At 49.6% G+C, this 19,946-nt stretch overlaps 1 protein-coding gene across 2 annotated transcripts; it reads right to left on the bottom strand.

Moving 5' to 3' along the window:
- Positions 1-2,209: 2,209 nt before the first annotated feature.
- On the bottom strand, positions 2,210-12,868 carry GDF11 (growth differentiation factor 11). Of its 2 annotated transcripts, none has more exons than XM_036235969.1 (3): positions 12,371-12,868; positions 7,443-7,519; positions 2,210-6,625 (listed from the first exon to the last, which is right to left on the bottom strand). In XM_036235969.1, exons 1-3 carry the CDS (start codon positions 12,804-12,806, stop codon positions 6,245-6,247), a joined length of 894 nt encoding a protein of 297 aa, XP_036091862.1. In that variant the 5' UTR covers positions 12,807-12,868; the 3' UTR covers positions 2,210-6,244. The 2 variants fall into 2 exon arrangements, with proteins under 2 accessions (XP_036091862.1, XP_016021238.2); XM_016165752.2 differs by having other exon boundaries at positions 7,122-7,519; positions 12,371-12,864.
- Between the last annotated feature and the right edge of the window lie 7,078 nt (positions 12,869-19,946).

A 19,946-nucleotide genomic window follows, 5' to 3' on the forward strand; every position in this document is an offset into this window, starting at 1 on the left:
AGTATGTGGGACCCTGTTGGTTCTGCAGTTCAGAAAAGGAGATGGCCTGGATATCTCTCAGAGCTAGAAGAAAGTATAGGGATTCAGAGCATAATCAGATGTCAGAAGTGTTAAGCATCGTTGCCTGTATCATTAGGAATATAAGCAGTGGACTGGAGGTTTCTGCTTTCTAATCAAGTCCTGTACTAATTTGTCTTCTGTTGCAGAATATATACTATTTCAATTTTGGTGGTAACATTTCTTAGATATTACTAAAATCTGTTTTCCTTGCTGGCCCTCCTACTTAGAAAGGTTTGACTTTCCTTAAGCAGGCTGCTCGTTTGCATTTGAAGTTTCACATAGATCTGAAACCTGCTTCTTAAATCTTTTTGGATGTGTTGATAAAAAGTTTCTCCTCTTAATCTTTATTTATAGACACATATATAAGGTTGGTTTTTGTTTGTTTAGTGATAAAACTTAAGAGCCTAGCACCTTACCTGAAGACTTTGGTACCATAATCAGATCCCATGTTGCTGTGGTGTAATTCCTAATTCCCATTTCTGCTAAAACCTTCTGCCTGGTTTGGTGATTTATAGAAAGGTGATCGCCTTCCAAACAATAATCTCTTTCCACAGTTTGTCGGGTTGCTGAGGAGGGCAGGGGCCTAAGTTTTAGATGCTTTAGGAAAATTGTGCCTTTTAGAACAGATCCAAAGATAGCTCATTTCTTGTGAATTTTGCCCCATTCTGCGACTTTGGAGAAATGAACAAAAGGGAATGCTGGTTAAACTTTTCCTTCTTTCTGGCTTCTTCTGTCTGCCACTTTTTTCCTTTTTTCCAGGCCCTGTCTTGAGGCTAGCTTTTTCTCTCTCTGTCTCTGTCTAAAAACAGAATCAGAGAGAATTCTGTTTGGTAGCTTGAGAGAGATTGTAGATTCAGTAAGGGTTTTCTATTGTAGGATGTAAAAATAAATAGGTGAAGGAGTAGATGCTTATAGTAGAGTGCAGCACTGGGCCCTTAGGAAATTTCCTTGATGCATTGTTTCTCATTTTGTGTGGATTTTTTACTAACCTTTCCATCTCATTCCAGTAGCTGTTCTTATGTTGGTCAGAAGTCTCACCTCCAAGCCTGATCACAAGATCCTCTTCCTGTCTCACAGTCATTCCACACATACTTTTTGAGCATGATTATGTCTGTCTTTACTAATTCAGTCTTAAAATAGTAAGCCCCTTTAAAGGCATTAACAGGCATCCAGGCTTCTGATTCTTTATCTGGGATCCAAGTACTCTTCTTTCCTAGCCCCTAGTCTCCTTAGTGTAGCTGATCCAGGATCCAGATGGGTAGCGAGTCTTTTTTTCTGTTCCGAAGCTGTGACATTCTCTGCATACCTGGAAGCTCTTAATGAGGGAGTCTATAATAGATGTGGCGGGAACTAGCTTCCTCAGTTGTAAATCTGTACCTTTTTATGGTTCTCTAGGATCATTCTTTTTTTCTCCACCATCATTCTAAACTGCCCTTCCCCCCACCCCAACTCTGGGAACTTTTGAAGATACAAGGCTAGAAGCTTCTGTGGGGGCGAGGGATATAGGAAGACATGAATAAGAGCAGGACTTCTTGGTATTGAGTCCTGTTGTCATGTCTGACAACAAAGAGGAGGAAGGAACTTAACCTTTTTTTCCTTGTTCTCTTCTATGAGGGCCTCTGACAGGCAGTGTCACTCACCTCTGATTATTGAAATCCAACAAAAACTAACCTCCCCGTCTCCTGCTGCATGTCCACATGTCTTGTTTTTAACCTCCAAAGAGATTAGAAAATAATGGCAGTCTTAACACTTTTGTAAACCCTTTGAGCCCAAGGTACTCCCAGCTTTCTCTTTCTTTTCCTTTATCAGTCTTCTCTGCCTTTAGTTTTCCACTTCTCAGATCACTATTAATAGAACATATTAGAGTAGATTATTGTGTAGCAACTACTTAGGTGTAATTCTTTGTTCTGCTACACTAGTTCTACTGGCTCTGAGACCCTGGTCAAATTACCTAATTATTCTGTGACTCTTTCTCGACTCTGTACCAGTAGCAATTCTATTGTGATAGGTTTCTGTGAGAATCGATATTACGTACTCAGCACAATTTGCTGACCATAGTTTGCATAGTAATAATCCAGTAAATTAGCTCTTAATTTTACTGATTTACAGTGGAAAGGTTTTCTTTTCCCTGAGTAGGTTCCAGCTAGAGGGTAAGGGGCTGAGTGGATTAGTTTGAGTATGCATATGTGTGTACACCACATATGCAGGTGCATTTGGGAGTTCAGAGAGTGAGAAGAGTCCTAATTGCCCTCTTACCCACAGTTCACTGGTAGGAAAGCTGACATTGTGGCCTGGGGCATTGGCTTTCTTATTTTTGCCTCACTGTAGACCAGAAGGTTAACCACTGCCTGCTTGTGCTTAGCTTGGGGCCCCTGACATCTAATATGGGCGAAGATAAAGAGTATAGGATAGCTACTTACGCATTGGGCTGGAGGATGTTTGGGGATAAAAGTCATTTTTACAATCCCTTCTGGGTGTCCTCTCAAAGTAAGAAACAATGAGCAATAGGGAGAGAAAACCTTTTTTTAGCTCAGGCTAAAAGCTAGGGGTAGGTGTGATAAAGCAGTTCCTTGGGATGATACAATATATAGCACTTCATCCTCTCGTAGTTGGTATGAAGTGGGGTCAATCTGTTGAAAGAACTGACAGGACAGGGAAAGCATGGTGGTGCATTGAACGGGGAGTGGCCCTGTACCCCATTCTGGATCAGGTTGATGTCAAAGGAGCTTTTCTTTTTTTAAAATGTGGGTCAGGCAAGAGTCTTTTGCTACACCCAAATCTTATGCCTTAGGATGTGTGCCCTAGGTACATGGGAGAAAGTTTTGAGCTCCTGGCAAGGTGAATGCCTATGTTGGTTTGGTTTGTGGATTTTGGTAAAATTTTGTTGAGGACACCTAGGATTAGGGAACTGTAGAATAGAAGTTAGCTGGATCATCTCGAGAATCTTTAGATCTTCTGTTCTCTGGAGGCTTGTAAAAGGTTTTTATAATATTTGGGACTGTTTTGGATTCCAGCTCTTCAGAGAAGTGTTGTTCTAGGTCCTTTTCCTCTAGGCTGTATGTCCCAAACCTCATCCCAGATATCCCTAGTGTTTTTCCCTTGCACCAGAGACCCCTATCTTCTTAGTTCTTGAGGACAAGGTTTCATCCTCTCTCAGATCCTCTTCTGTTGCTGGTCTCCAAGATGTAAATGTGGTGCTTGGTTAGGGAGAAGAGCTCATCACTGAATTCTAAACTCTTTGACTGCTTTTATTTTTCTTTTTTCAGGTTCAAGTGCTGGATAGTGTCATGTGACCGTCCCAAAACTCAGAGCACCCAATGGCCATCTTTGCCCTCTGTCACATAACTTGAAAACTGCCTGATGGCCTTTTTGCAATAGTTCCCTCCAGGAATCCTTGATCTCAGTGAAGAAGTCCTTTCCCGGCATTCCAGTGCCCGTCAGCCCCATATTCCTCAGACACCCTTAACAAACAAAGGCAATCACGCACAGTGTAACATATACACAAAGTAAATAATAATTACACTAATTATGATTGGAGGGCACTGGTGAGGTCCACACGCATAAGGTGGGAGGGGGTACTAGGTCCCACTAGATCACTGGGCTCTGCCCCCATACCTCTTTGGGGGTGGGGAGGACCAGGGAAAGGAGGGAGACTTCAACTCATAGATTTATGTTCATAAGAAAAAGACCCTCTCCCAAAGGTCTTTATTTGGTGGTATTAAAGGGGCATTTCTAAGTGTCCCCAAGTGTAATGCCCCAGCTCTCTAGAATTTGTAGAGGGAAGTCACCTGATTCCTATTGCCCAATCTCCACCCTGTGCCAAGATCAAAAGACACAAATTTGACCTTGGAGAAGGCATCTTCTGTTCTTCACTTCCCTGTTCCTCTCCTTCCATTAAGAAAATATGAATAGTGTTCATAGTTTTCCAAGGTTGGGGCAGAAAGAAGGAAGGATGAAGAACAGGGTCAGAGGAGAGTCTGGGGGTTAGCGTAGCTGCTTTATGGGAGGAGGCAAGTTGAAAAGCTTCAGTAGCCCCTCCCCATTCCTGTACTGAAACACCTCATCTCACCTTCTCACTATAGGAATGGGAATAAGATGCTAAAGATAACCAGCATCACCTCCACAGGGGTGGTCACATACCTTTGCCCCTTCCACTGGCTGGGTCAGGCAGGAGAGTCATGCTCTTGGGAAGAACAAGCCTTCCTGGTCATCTCTCCAGCTCAGGCTTTACTTTAGTTCAGTACTGTTTGCATCGGACCCATAACTGCTGGCTTTGTCTACTTAGAGTAACAATTTTTCTGAAGGTTTTTTCCTCTCCTCTCCTGACCCTCTAGGCTCTTTCCTGGAGCCAAGAGGTGGTGAGGTATGGATAGGGTGTGGATCAGGAGATTCTCAGCTCCTTGGCTTCAGGCACTGTCCAGCTGGGAGGCTGAGGGGGAACTTGTATTCTGAAGCCTGTGACTCCTCTAAGCCTCATATCTCTTCACCACTACTCTGGTGCCCTGGTTATCTGTCCCACAGCGAGAGGTATTTTATGTCCATAAAGTGCCCGTGGTAAGTGCTCAGAATTCATCTCTTGGCTGTGGTGGGTGCTGTTATTTCTCATTCCATCGAGGGGAAGAAACTGAGGCACAGTGAGTCCAGAGGAGGGTGGGTCAGGATTGTGGGAGAAATGAATAGGCCCAGCTAGTGACTTGGAGTGGCAACCAGTCCCTGCCTGCATCCTAGCCTTCCAAACCAAGGAGTCTATCCTTCCCATCCTCTGCTCTAACTGGCCTTGTCAGATGCCTTTCCCCCACTGTACTGTACCCTCCTTGCTGCCAGGTACTGCTAGATTCCAAAAATAAAACATAAAAATAATTATAAGACACTCTGCTCCCTTGTTCTCCCCCCTTCCACCCTGAGCTTTGGGGTTGGGGGACTAAAATGTCCCCCTTCCAGAATCCCTTCCACCTTGGTCTCCTGGCTCTATTCCCTAGCCCAGAGCAGTGATTTGGATTTTACTACTACTTTCTTGACCCCTCCTAACCCTTCCCAGACCCAGGGAATTTGGGATCTCTATACTCTTTATTGACCTGAAGATAGAGGCTGGGAGCAGGGGCATTCCACAGGCTCTTTGGTCTCTCTCTTGGCTGGGGGGAATTTGGGCATACACAAGCCACACCCTCTGGCCAAATAACTCAGTACTGTGACAGTGGTACTGTTCAGTGGCTGTCAAATAGATCCTGAGGGTAAGTTTAGTGGCTCTTAAATAGATCCTGGATGTTGAGGCCTCTCCCCTCCCCGCCCCCAACCCCAGCTTTTAAACCCTAACCTCTTATTATTTCCAAGACCACTGGAATTCAATTCAACCCATTTGGCTCAGGAAAGTTAAATAGGGTGATTATGGGTTGGAAACTTCACCATGTCAGCCCTCTTGCCCTCTACTCCCATTCCCAACCCTGGAGGCTTTATACAAGTGCTTAAGTAGGTGGGTATTGAAGGAGAACAGGGTTTGGGGAATAAGGGACAAATGGGGCACAGTGGGCAGGGGTCCTTCTATTTCAGTAAAGCCAAATACCAAAAAATGAAAAGTTACAATAAATAAATAAATAAAATTCCAAAACTTACTTTTGCCCCTGCCCTCACTGCCCTTCCCCCGGCAACTGCTGGAGAAAGGGAAGAAGCTTAGAATGGATTTTTGATTTCCTCTCCTACTGAAAATGGTAGTCAGGGGGTCTCCCCAAACCGTTTCAAGCCCCTCACCTTGCCAGTGAAACAAAGGAGGCTTGGTGTAGGGCTTGCTTATTACTCCATTTCGGTCTCTTTCTCATTGTTTATCTCTGCCTAGGCTGTCTCTTCTGCCTCTCTATCCCTTTGCCTTCTCACTGCTGCTCTTAGTATTCCTGTCTCTAGCCCTCTGCTCTGCCTGTCTCTATGCCTCTCTGTCGTCTTGCCAAACCTTCTCACCTGCAAACCTCAAACACTCCCCACCTGACCATGCCCCCTCTTCCCCTGCCCCCAAACCCTTCACCCCTCAATCCCCACCTGCCTCCCTCTTGTTGTATTGCACACTGCTTGGGCAGGGAACAAGGCGTGATGTTCATGGGAAGAGGTGGAGAGAGCTTTAGGGCCTGGGGGATGGGGGTCAGGGCTGGGGATCTAGGGGTAGGGTCTGTGGGGGAGGTATCCTCTATACCCCACCTTAGGAGCAGCCACAGCGATCCACCACCATGCCAGGGATCTTGCCGTAGATAATCTGCTGCTTGTCATTGAAGTAGAGCATGTTGATTGGGGACATCTTGGTGGGGGTACAGCAGGGCCCAGCAGAGCCTCTTGGATTAGCCTGCTGCACCAAGTGGGTGTGTGGATACTTTTGCATGAACATGTACTCGCACTGGCCGGAGCAGTAGTTGGCCTTGTAGCGTTTAGGTGCGATGATCCAGTCCCAGCCGAAAGCCTCAAAGTCCACTGTGAGAGGGTATCGGCAGCAGCGGGACTCACTCGAGTGCTCATCGCAGTCCAGGCCCAGGTTCCGCCGGGACCGTTTTGTGTTCTCTAGGACTCGAAGCTCCATGAACGGATGCTGGGATGGGAGAGAAGAAAGATGTGATAGGGCCCCGAAGGGTTCCTGTTCCCTGTTCCTTTCTCACCTGCCCCTCAAGAGAGGCATGAGAGAGACCAATGACAGCTTTTCCAGTGCTCTCATCCCAAGCCCTTCTGCCCACTTTTCTTGCCAGCTAATCGGCGCTCCTTCAACTCACCTTCCCTAATTCCTCTCCTGGCAACCTGACCCTCATCAGCTCCTTGGTCCAAGGCCTCATCAACAGCCCATTTTTGTGTTCCCAGGGATCTCCCATTAACACACCTTTAGCCCAAATCCAGTTTTCAGCTGTTGCCTGGCTCTAATATCTGAAAAATGATAGCTGCCACTCCCCTCCCCCGCCCACTCCACTAGAATCAGCTAAGAGAAATAATGCTGGTCCCCACCCTCTTTTACATTCCTGGTCTACTTTCTCTAAATCCCGCCTCCTCAGGGCCAGGTTACACATATCTGCCACTATCTCAGGCTCCCTGCTCACCAGCCCCTCAGCTCCCGGCCCCAGGGAGGTGACAGCCAGGTCTGTGCCACTGGGATCAAAGGCGTTGATCTCGATGCCCCAATTGCTCTGTGGCTGGCGGAACCAGCTGTGTAGCACTTGCTTGAAGTCGATGCTCTGCCAGTGGCCTGAGCGGGAGTGCAGCTCAATCTTGAGTGAGCGGATCCGGATGTGACGCCGGCCTCCGCCCCCTCCCCCAGCAGTCCCTTCCCCAGTTAGGGGTTTCAGTCGCAAGATCTGCAAGTAGACTGTGGCTGGGCGGGGCACAGGCCGTAGATACACCCACAGCTGGGCCTTCAGTACCTTTGTGAACATCACCTTGGGGCTGAAGTGGAAATGGCAGCAGAGAGGGCTGCCATCTGTCTGCACCGCAGGGTCCGCTGATAAGAGAGAAGGGGTACAGTGTCAGCAAAGGGTGTTTGTGGAGAAGGTCAGCAGCACTGGGTGGCACTGGCAACTTGAACTCCTCAGTCTTGAGTTTTCTAGTTCTTCACTCTTCTCCCATGCCTTTCTTGTTGACTGCCATGACTAACAGTGCTTCCTCTCTCTCTTGGGTGATGGCTCTATCAGGCCTTACTGACCTGTACCCATTCTCTAATCCATTTGTCTGAATGTATAGGTTCTCCTCTACCAGATAACCTGCAAAGATAGTCATTAGGGAATTTTAACACCTGCAGCCTTCCCTTACCCCAGCTTTCCCCAGCATGTAGGACTCCTAAGTTTTTCTGAACCTTTGATGTTCTTCATAGAAGCTAAACCTCATATCACACCTGCTGTCCTCAGGTCACCTTGTCCCATTTCTACTGTTTGGTCACCAGGTGGAGCCTGGCACAGCCCCCCCAAAACAGATGGCCTCAGAGAGTGGATAACCCAGGTCCAGATAGGGAGTATGGGCTAAATATATTCCATGAAGTAAACCAGAATTCAAACCTAGGCTTTCCGCATCATTCCCACTAGAAATCACACACCCAGGAGAATGGAACTATTCAAGCACTATGTGCATTTGACTCCCCATTCTATTGACTTGAGAAGGAGTTTCTGAAACTCAGCTGCTTCCTCCTCCTCATCACCATTACTGCCTCAGGTTTTGAGGAAGGGAAAATCTTCCTTCATGTTGTTGCCTCCTACTTGCCCAAAGGACCAGAAATAATATTTAGATCAACTGTAATCAGTCTTTTCTCCCCTGAGCTTCCTGTGGTTTCTCAGTCCACTGCCAGTAAAACTTTACATTTTGGCCCATTTCCCCTTGTTTTGAACCATATATTGGCCCTTGTTGGGTCTAAAAGATGCTTCTCATTATCTGCCTCTGCGTCCATTGCAACTCTTCTCAGTCCCCTTCTCTAATCTCTTAAATCAGTTGGAAATGCCTTAAATCATGTTTCTTCTGAACAGGAACACCCATTCTCACTCTAAATGGACTGAGAGAGGAAGAAAGGAATTAACTTCCATAGCCATGTAAGTATGATCAGGAAGTTCAAGCCCTTATGTATTATGTCCAGGTCTCAGTTCTGTGTAGTCATGGAGGAGTTGACATCTGCGGTTTCTCATCAGCACTCCCCCACCCCAACGCCAAGAGAAGGAAGGATCCTCCAAATGAAATGTGGAGGAAAGTGTTTAATAATCCTCATATATTCAGGGCATGAGACACGAAGTTTCTCTGCAGCTTCTTTTTCCTTGGTTCTTCTCTGAGATCCAGGACACTGGTTGCCCTTCCAGTTATCCCGCTGGAGCTGCAGTGATGGTGCAGTGGGGTAGGTAGGGTTTATGGAGTGGAGATTCAAAGATCAGGAGAGTAGCTGGGGCAGGGATGATGCTGGTAAGATGGGGAGTGACAATCCAAATAGCATACTATGCCTAACTTCAGCATAGAGATTGTCTTATTTTTTTTTTGCCTGTCTTTACCATTAGGTACTAATTTCCTAAGTGTGGGCAGTATTCATACTGTGTGTTTTGCTCACCATTGTAGTTTTAGTACCTCCCATAGTACCAGGCAATACTCAATAAATGCATGCTGAATCAACTTCCCTAAACTCCCAAACAGGCCAGTGCCTAAAAGTTCTTCCTGGCATATAAACACTGTTTTTTGACTATAACCGAAGTGAGTTTAATCACAGCCTTATTCCTCATTAACAAGCATCTAACCTTACCCACCATACTTCTCAGTGATAACAGATAATAATCCTTGCTTCATAGGAGTGCTTAGCATTAAATAATGTGAAAATAGTTTGAGCTTCTCAATAAATTTTGGTTTGTTGTTAGTTTTCTAAGCTCTAAACGTACTCTCCTACCTAAACTGACCCAAGGCTTAGAGATGGGGGATTAGGCACCAGGGCCCCAGCTCTAAGTCTGGTTCCTTGAAGCAGAGTCCCCCATCCCTACCCCAGGGAATCACCATGCACTTCTCGCCCAGTGGATGTGGGGACAGTCAGTTACTCTGAGGGGACAGGACAAAGACAATATATGGAGAGAGGAAAAGGAAAGAAGGGAGGAGACAGACTGGAGATGGTGAGGGAGATAATAGAAAAGACTTAGGTAAGAAGGTAGGTTAAAAGAGGCAAAGAAATGAAGAAAAGAGGGGGAGGTCATGGTATGGGAAGAAGAAATAAGTTTGGAGTCTGGAGAACACTGGGAGAGAAGGGGGGATTCAAAAGGAGTGGTTGGAGGTTAAGCAAAAGGAAGGTGGTAGCTAAATCTAGTGGGGTAAAGAGAAAGGACAGAAGGATACAGAAGGAGGAACAAAGAAGAAGCAGGTAGAGAGCCACAGAGGGAAACAAGGGGCTTGAGAGAGTCCCTAACACACACATAGGCCCAGCTCCCAAGGGGAGGGGTAGGAGCCACATCTGTGTTGGATTGATTGGGTTGGTGGCAGGCAGCAGGTCAGGTTTAGTAGGCGGCGCTGGTCTGGAGAGAGGTCATTGCACTATTTTCAGCAAAAGCCCAACCCCCTCCTTGTTCACCACCTCCCCCTTCCCTCCACCCCCATACACACTCTCCTTACCCTGGCTGGAAGGCCTAGGGGCAGGAGGTTGGGCTGAGAGGACAGGGGCCTCTTGGTGTAGGGAGGAGAGAGAAACTGAGGGGCTGGGCTTGGCTCCCAGAAGGGCAAGGGGGCTGGGTTCCCAGGATGAAGGCTGGGGTGGGAGAGCCTGAGAGGGTGGAGGGAACTAGGGCAGGCACAGCAGCCTAGGAGATGTGGGGGTTGGGGTCCAGGGTTGAGGGCTGGGGGGAAGGGAAGAGGGGGGAGGGGAGCGGAGGCCATCTCTGACAAACACCTCCCCCGATTAGCAGAGCACAAGTCTCTTATTAAAGCGGGTCCCTGGGGATTAGACTATAAAAGTCTCTTTTTCCTTTTCCCCTCTCTCCCTCCCCTCCCCTCCACTCCCCCTCCCTCTCTTAAGAGCTCAGCTTGGCTCTTAAAGGGGACGTACAATACCTGGCCAGAGACCCAGTCCCTAGTTATCCAAGTGCAGGGGTGGCATGAGGGCGGAAGTTGGGGTGGAACCCCACCTGCTGGTGTCCTTCCCCCAACCCCCCAGCCTAACCTACACTTCCCAATCCAGGCATGCAGAATTGGTTCACTTCCTGTATCCCCATTATCAGGCTAACTACCAACCTCAGGCCCCTTGGTCAAGGGATGCTGGGTATAGAAAGGGGCAAGGGGAAGCCCACAGCTCTGCACTACCTGGAAGTCCTCACACACACTACACCACATAGACCAGAGGATCTTTTCCCTCTGTACCCTTCACCTTCTGGCAAAGTCTTCAGAATTCCTCTACAACTCGGTTTCACAAATCCCCACCCCCATCCCTGCCCTCAGTCAATCTCAGACTGACCCGAGCATCTACAAAGCAGAAGCCTTAAGAACAGAAGGAAGACTGAGAAGCCCAAAACCAGAATCCAGGCCTTCAACCCCATGCCACCCCCGGTTAGTTTCCTAGTCCTTTGAGTTTTCTTTCCAGCCCTGACCAAGTACTATAGAGTTAGGATCTACAGAAAAACTGGTGGCAGTAGAGGCTCTCCGCCTTCTAGATGCACACCTGGGTGCTTGCGCCTCCCTTAGGGATGAGCTGCTAAGGCTCCACCAGCTTTTTATGACCCATCTGCCAATAAACCAGTTTCCCCCCTCTTCTTTTCAGAGCCATAAAACCAAACAGTTGTGTGTGTGTGTGTGGGGGGGGTGACTTTGCCAAATCACTAGGGAATGAGAGGGCCTGGTTCCCTGGAGTTAGAGGAGAGGGTGCAACCTTAGTGGGGGAAGGGAAAAAGGAGTCATCTGACTTGAGAGAGAGCTTGGGAGTTTGGGTGAGTTGAGGGGAGTGTTGGCCTGGATTTTCCAGGCCATAAAATTTCAAAGCATCTCAAGTCTATTAACATGTTCATCTTCCGTTTGGCCAGAGGCTTGGATGCCAGGGTTCCTCCTCCCTCCCCATCTATTTCATTATTTTTCTCCCTAGGTCTTCCTCCCTCTCCTTAAGTCCGGGTGCGGGTAGCGGCTGGTGAATAGGGGATGGAACACTAAGGTTTGAACAACCAAACCGGTGCCCTTAGCCCCAGCGTAATGGAGTTAAGATCTCTGAGCTTGTTCTGTACCGAGAAGGCACAGCTTTTCCGGCCCTTAGGGAGACGGGGTGTCAGAAGGGCTCCGGGTGGAATGGGTGCCAGCTAGACTCTCTGTCGGGAGAGATACAGGGATCTCATTCCTGGGAGAGGGAGAGCAGCACTCAGTCTCCTGCAGCCGGGTGGGCGGTTGCGAAGCCCAAGGTGGAAGGCGTGGAGAGTTGGTACCAGGGGTATCGGGAGGCAGAGATCACTGCAGCCCTGCGGGAACTGCAGGGGTCCCGAAGCCTCCCGATTTCTGTTCTCCAGCCTCTTCGTCATGGCACTTCAAGACTCAGTTGCTGCCTCTTCCCCTCCTCTGCCGGTGGGCCTCAGCTTCCCCAGACTCCCCCGAACACAGGTCTTTTTCTCACACCCGAGTGGGTGGAAGTCCTCCCAATCCTCTGTTTGGCCCCTCTACCTCCGGATACGGGGCGTGCACACAACTCTGCAACCCATCTCCACTGCTAGAAAAACTTATATATGGATTAGCCCCCGCCCCTAAATCCGTCAAGTTTTCGCAGAAAAGGCTTCTGGGCCGGAGCAGCCGGGAGTGCCCCGCTTGGGAGCCGGAGGCGCTTACTTTCCCGGAGCCCAGCCAGCACCCCACCACTCGCGCCCTGCCGTCCACTTACTCTCCTGGGCCATGCTAATGACAGTTTCGGTAGTGGCGTGGTACTCGTCCTCCTCCAGGAAGTCTTCGGGCTGCAGCGCGTCGCCCTGGAAGTCGTGCAGGTCCAGGATCTGCTGCAGCGGCGGCGCCTTAGGCAGCAGCTGCTTCACCACCTCGCGGCTAATGTTGGGCGCCTCCTTGAGCCTCAGTTTGCTCAGGATCTGCGACTTGATGCTCTCCAGGCGCAGCTCGCGGCTGTGCTGCCGCCACACGCACACGGGGCAGCCGTCGGGCTCGGGCGCCACGGACGGGGCTGGCCGGCTGGAGCGCTCCCCCCCGGCCCCCGCTGCCGCCACCGCCGCCGCCGCCGCCACGGGGCCCTCGGCCGCCTCCCCCCGGGGCCGCAGCTCCAGGGCGAGGAGCAGGAAGCCCAGCAGCAGCGGGGCCGCGAGCACCATGCTGGAGGGGAGGGGAGGGAGGACTGGGGGGCGGGGACGCCGGAGTCCCGCGGGGAGGGGGCGGAGGGAGGAGGGGGGAAGGAGGAGGAGGGGGTCCCGGCGGCGCGGGATTGGGGGCTGCCCGGCCGAGGGGGGGTCGGGGGGGCCGGGGGCGGCGGGCGCGCGGGCGGGGCGGGCGGGCGGCCGGGGCGGGCGGCTGGGGGGGCCCGAGCCCGGGCCAGGCCCTTTATAGCCCCGGCCCCCGTGTCGTCAGCGGCCGCGATTGGCTGCGGAGCCAACAAAAGAGGCAGCGCTGTCATCCGAGGCGAGAGAGGGAGCCGGAGAGAGCCGAGGAAAAGAGAGAGAGGGAGGGAGCGAGGGCCTAGAGAGAGATGGAGACACAGAGATATTGAAGTGAGGGAGAGGAGGAAAGAGAGAGAAAGAGTCAGAGAGACCAAAGAGAGACCGAGAGATAAAGAGGGAAGAGACAGAGACAGAGCAGGAGGAAGAGGGTAGAAAGACAAAGGGGGAGAGGGAAGATATGGGAATGGTCAGAGGGTAAGACAGAGAGAGGAGAGACTTAGCTAGAGGGACAGAGTCGGAGAAGGAAAGAGACAGGCACAACTAGTGGAGGGGTTAGAGTGGGGAGAGTCAGAGACAAAGATAGGGGAGAGACACCAGCAGGAGGAGGGAGGTATGGCTAGACAGGCAGAATGATGGAGGTCGACAGAGCTAGACCATCGCTGAGAGTCCAGGCATGCAGAGATGGAAGCAGGGACAGAGAGACTGATGAGACAGAGATCAGAACCCTGGGGGGAAAAGAAGGGAAGGTGAGAGAGGGGCAGAGACTGGGAGAGATTTCAAGGGAGCCTTCGAGGAGGTGGGCACAGAGGATCAGGGGAAGGCAGAGATGGGAAGACTAACTCTTAAGGGAAGGAGAGACAACACAGTGACAAGAGTCAACCTTAGTAGGATTACAGAGCGCCTGAGGGGAGGAGATAGAGAGAATTTAAGTCCAGAGGAGCACTAACTATTGGAGGTAGCCCAAAGAAGATGTTTAAAGAGGCTGCGGAGGAGACCTTTAGGTTGGGCTCATCAGGGGATCAGGGAGACCAGCAAAGAACAAGATGGAAGGACTAGACACAGGAGTTAGCCAGGGACAATCTGAGAAGGTGGAGAGGTGGTTGGGAAGCTCTGAGATGAGGGAAGATTTAGAACTGAAAAGAGTTAGCGAGCTTGAAATTAAGGCTTGAAAGGAATAAGGTAGTCAGCAGGCTGGAAAAGGCAGGAGTTGGAGGCCACTGAGAGAGGAATGGGAGGAAGCAGGGATGAAGACCACTACACTATGCTTGCAGCGGAATCTAGATCTCTGGATTCTTAGCTATACTTTTGAATCTGTAGGGTCTTAGAAGTCTGAGGAGAGCCTAGTAGTTTTAGGGGAGTGGATGAGAGAGAGAGAGCTCTGCCATCAGATGAATGAGTTGAAGACAGCAAGTTGCAAAAAGAGAAACCCAAATATGAGACTAACCCTAGTCTTCAGGTGTGACCCTGGGTACAACCAGAGGGCAGAGTAGAAGAGTGCAAAGGTAGAAAAATGCTCCTGAAGTGCTTAACTTTTGGTTCTGGATACCTCTTCTCAGACCTCAGTTTTTCCAGGCTTAGTTCTTGAGTTTAAAACTCTGAATTCAATAGACAAATAAATAATAGATTAAAAATGTTTGAGGAGACCAGATCTTGTTCAGTTCCACACAATGTTTACAGAATCAATGGGAGAACATTACTGGGCTTCTTAGGCAGAACAGAAGAACACTGGTTTCCTCTCTAGATTAGAGTCCAACACAATGTCTTAAAGTTGGTTTGATGGAACATTAGGAGGAAGGACAGAATTAGACTGGGCAGCTGGAGTGGAATGAGGGAAGAACCTTATTCCAGGTGTGAGGAAGGAAGGTTGGGTAGGAATTGGGAGGACCACACTGGGGAGCTTCGAAAAGATGATTCATTTCTATGGCAGACAGGAATTAAGGCCTCAGCAGAATGGACCGCTGGTTCCCTCACTTTCTTTGGTCCAAGACATGGCCATCTCATCATTTTATCAAGTTTCTTTATCTATAAAATGAGAACCACATTGCTTACCCTCAACTGGTTGTGAGGTTTATATAGTAATCAATCAATATTGGCTTTCATGTGCTCCTTCTTCCTCATGATTCTTTCTTTTTCTTTCCCTTCTGATCTCCCAGAGCAGTGATTGCCTTTACCCCATATTCTGGCATATCCTGATCCCCAAAATGTTTCTCTGATGTCATTTCCTCACCAAAATTGTAAATGCTTGACAGCAGAGGCGGTATTACCTCCTTCCTCAGAGGAGGTGGCCCAGCCTTCATTGTCTCACCAAACATGTACCTACTGGTTGGTCTATGAGAGATTCAAAGATAAATAAGACTTAGTCTCTTTCCTTAGGGAGCATATAGACTAGACGAGACACTAGGTGACATCTGGATGTCCCCAAGCACCTCAAACATCACAGGTTAAATAGGATAGAGAACTCCTCTTCTCCCTAAAATGTACCCCCATCCTGATGTTTATTATTTTAGTGAATGACAATCATCCAGGTCAGAAACCTGGATGATTGTAATTTATGTCGCTTTATTCCCATTTTCTTGATCATCTTTGAGTCTTTGTATAAGTTGTTTCCTCTTTCTAGAGCAACTCCTCCTCCTCCCATGACTCCCCCCGCCACCCAGTCTTTTGGCCAAATTTACTCTTGGTTCAATTCTCAGTATAGATGAGATTTTAGACATGTCTTCCAGGAATTCGTTCCTGACTTCCAAGTCTAGGGTAGATGCTTCTCCTAGCTTTATCTGAACCATTCTGTGTTAGGTATGTAGGGTTAATTACATAGCTTCTAGACTAGAAGTAGGCTGCCCCACTTTCAAGTCCCTGTTCTTCCCCTTTGTTTACTGTGACCTTGGCCCTAAGCCTCAGATTCCTCATCTGTAAGTTGGGTGTAATAACATTGTGCCTATTCCATAAGGTTATGAGGGTGAACCACCTGACACACAGTTCTAAATGAGTTCATTAGTTGTTATTATTACTCTAACTTACCACTGTGAGTGAGACCCAAGGGAGAAGGAACTTTATCCACCAAAGTATTCCTTAGCTGCTTTAAAGAATGAATGAAGCCTGCTGACTGCATCTAGTCAGAGCTGGGTTGGGGTGAAAAACTATTTATGGCCATAAGGAATTATGGTTATCTGTTAAATATCAGAGAGCAAGACTCAGGAACAACTTTTGAGACAGAAAGGATTTCCACCTCCTGGTTTCCTCCCCTCGGGGGCCCAGACGGCGCTTGATCCAATTAGTAGGCAAGACTGCCATCTGGCGGTAAAATCTGAAATTTCCGCTTCTTGGCGGCGGGACTAAAACCACTTTTTTTTTGTTTTGTTTTGCACACTTCGCATGTTTTCACTTTAGATTTCTAGTCCAGGAAGTTCTATATCATAATGCATTAAGCTTTATTTCTCTTCCAACCTCTCCTATATCTTGCTTCTTTCCTTCAGTTCCCTCGGGCTTGGCACTGTTGAGTTTCCCCGAGTTGCAGAAACTAATCTGTGGGGGGTCTCTTTCAGGAGCTTCAGACTTCTAGCTGCCCTAGACCCAGTCCCGAGGAGATGGCCCTGCTGGTTTTACGAAAAAGTTGTTGGGAGAGATCTGAACTTTTAGACCTTTCCTCAACCCAATACAGGGTAACCGGGATTGGGGGTCCCACCCACTGTCCTGGTCTCCCTGGCAACTGTCTTCTTGCCAAAGGTGCCTCTCTCCCTGTGTTACCCAAGTCACCTTCAGGCCCGCCTCCTTCAAGGTCCTGACTGGTTCATAGCAAATGAGGGTCGGCACCTAAGGAAGGCATTGAGGTTTGAGCTGCTGGGAGAGAAGCAGGAGTATTTCAGCGGGAGGAAATGAGGTCTCTGGAGCGGCTGGAGGACCTGTGTGCAGCCTCTAGTAGAGGGTCTGTTAGAGTCTCAGAAAGAGGAACTGCAGGTCCTGGGAGACAGTCACCAGGGTTCAGGCTGGAGACACCTGGGCCATTCTCTGAGCTGACCCCAGAACGAGGACCCCCGTGAGGAGGAGGGACTCCTGCTCTTCTGCACCACTACCACATAGGCCACCCCTAACCCCAAACTGCCTTATTCATTAGTACTGGGCCAGTGGGAAAGAACTCAAGACCCTTACTTCTATCTCTTCTTGATTTTTCCTCCTGAAGTCCCTATTTTTAGGGTCAGTGGCAGGGTAGGTCTTTCCAAGGAGGGGACGGGCTGGGTCACTGAGAAGCAGGTGAGGGGAAGAGGGCATTCCTACAAGGCTTGCTTCCCCTCTCCCACCGAGAGGCTCTGGGAATGTTGTGTGGGGAAGCTATTCTGGGCTAGGGGTAGTCTGTTAGTGGAATGGACCCTCCCAGGTCTCTACCCACAAACCCTGACACACCCCCTTCCCCTGCTCCCAGGACCTCACTGTGTAATTACCATCCTCTCCCACACCGGAGTTCTGCCCCCTATAATTATCCTGTCTTGCTCCACCCAGTTAACCTCTTTTACTCCAAGGTTCTCTAAGAGAAGTTGGAGGTTCAGAGGAGGGAGCCAAAAAGTTTGTGTTGGGGGGAGAGGGTTGTGGAAGTGGGATACAGTTGGGGAACTCTGAGAATCCTTTGTTGTCACTTCTTTGTTTGTCTCTGGCCTACTGGAAGACACACTACCCTGCCCCCATCACTTTCCCCTTATCCTCTGAGGGCAGGCCCAGCCCCTCCACTCTTTCCCACTTTCACTCTCCAGTCTCCCTAGGCCTCCCCGCTCTTTTTGTCACCTACTTCTCCCCTCCAGGTCCCTGCTGGAGCGCTGCTGGGAGTCGTGGCCAAAAAATGGCCCCAGCTACGCCAGCAGGAGGCACTACTATTCTATCTGTTGGTCAAGAAAGGGAGAGTTCTGAGCACAATGTTTACTTCTCCAGGGATTTCAAAATGCTGGCAGGTGTGCTGACCCTAGAGGTGACAAAGAATGACCTGGGCTGCCAGATGAGGAGAGCTGGCAGGAAGCAGAGAAGAGCTGGAGGCAGGAATGTTCAGAGGGAATCCAATCTCCAATCTCTAGGAGAAAGCACAGGGCAGTGAAGGTCAAAGTTGTTGCCAGATGCAGTGTGTGTGTGTGTGTGTGTGTGTGTGTGTGTGTGCGCGCGCGCGCGCGCGCGCGGGGCAGGGGTGGGGGGGAATGGTGAGGGTGTGTAGATGGCCAGAATGTCTGCTGGGGTGAGAATGAGAATGAGAACCGGAAATTAGAGATGTGAGGGTAGGACAAACTGGCCTGGGCTCTGGCTGGGGGCGCCAGAGACCTGCATCCGTTGGAACCATGCCTCATCTCCTCACTCCTAGTTCCCTGAGCTGCAAGCCCACATTCATGGGAGGAGTCCAACTAGTTGGGAAGAACTTGACTGAATGTCCCCAAGGCCTGCAATGCCCTGCTGTACCACTCTGCCCCCCATCAGCCTGTGCTAGGTGGCCCCCAGCATCCACAGCTTGCTTTTGTCACGGCCCTCACCACACTGCATTTTTTGTCTGTGCCTACAGGTTGTAATCACCTTAAAGGCAGGGCCGTGTCAACTCGTCTCCATCTAGTTCCAGTGCCTGGCATGTTTAGGATTTCAGTACATGGATGGATGGATAAATGAATGAGTGAATGAGTGAATGAGTGAATGAATTCTTTCTCAGCCCCAAGGAACAGAAACCTGAGATAACCCCCCTGCACCAGCAGGGCTTCTTTCTCATTTCTTCTATGTTCATCTCTGCTCCATCCCAGGAGAAACCTTAGTTGTGTGGGTCTGTGGCTCTCAGTGGAGACCGCAGCACTTCTGAGCCAGTTTTGGACCAGAAACACATAGCAAAGATCCTGGCCCAAGTGGTACACTAGGAGGCCATGGGCTGGAACTGCCCGCCCTGCCTAGTCACCAGCTGGGCATCTGGAATGACCCCATTGGTAATAGTGCTACTGACTGGAAGGAGGCTGGGAGAGGAGCCAGGGAAGGGTAGAGAGAACAAAGGGCCAGAATTCATGGCCTGGGAGCCCAAGGAATAGGGAAAAAAATGAAGCAAGAAGGGAGATGGAGCACTGAAGATGGAGCCTGGCAGTGGGGTTGGGGCTGGGCGGAGCTGGACCAGGAACTCAGCCTTGGGGCTTGAACTGGGGCTCTGGGCTAAGACCAAGACAGGCAGGAGGGGTCAAAGGAGGCTGGGTTGTCCCTCTCCATCCTTTCCTCAGCCACCTTAAGTGAGGTAGAGATCAGATATTTCTCAAAACAAAATCACTTTAACTCCCATGAGTCCAAAAACAGGGTACAATTATGAAGCGTTTATTATTCTTAAGGTAACAAAACTGATCCCCTTCATTTCTTCTGTGATCTTCACAACTGCCCTGTGAGGTGAGCAAGGGAGTAGCTTTCCTCCTGCCTAACTGGGAGGAAGCTGAGGCTTAGGGAGGGTGAGTTTAGCAAAGTCGCACCACTCCTGCGTGCTGCACGAGTGAGGAACAGAACCTGTCTTGTACCAGGGCTTCTGACCTCATGTGCTTCTTGTTGGTGGCGGGTGTGGTGCACCTAGTACTGGAGTTTGTGCGTCAAGACCCTGGTTCTTATCTGCAGGTTGCCCCTGAGTGAGTGGTTTCATCTTTCTAAGCCTTACTTTCCTTGAAGTGAGGATGTAAGGTGACTTTGGCAATGATAATGTTCTCCTGGGTAGCACAGTGCAGTGACTTACTCTTGCCCAGACAGCTGCAGGAGTCAGAGCCGGCCACCACAATGACTCCACCAACTAGTACCTTAGTGGTGCTGTCCCCGCAGAGCCAGTATGGGATATTTTCCTCTAGGGGCTGTGTTGAGCCCTAGTGCTCAACTGGGTCTATCACTAACTCTCTGGGGAGCCCATGCTGGGGTGGTCCATGAGCCTTTCTACCAGCAGGACCCACAAAGCCACAGGTTTTGATATAACCCTGCAGTCCAGAGGCTACCATCAAGCACCCATGCTCCCTCATACATATCTAAAACAGGACTCTGGATTTAAATCTCAGGCCCCCATTTCAGACTCAACCTCATTACATTAAGTTCCAACCACCACCCTTCCTA

Source organism: Rousettus aegyptiacus, unplaced genomic scaffold (assembly GCF_014176215.1).
Source record: "Rousettus aegyptiacus isolate mRouAeg1 unplaced genomic scaffold, mRouAeg1.p scaffold_m13_p_2, whole genome shotgun sequence".
In the NCBI taxonomy this organism is placed as follows: Eukaryota; Metazoa; Chordata; class Mammalia; order Chiroptera; family Pteropodidae; genus Rousettus; species Rousettus aegyptiacus.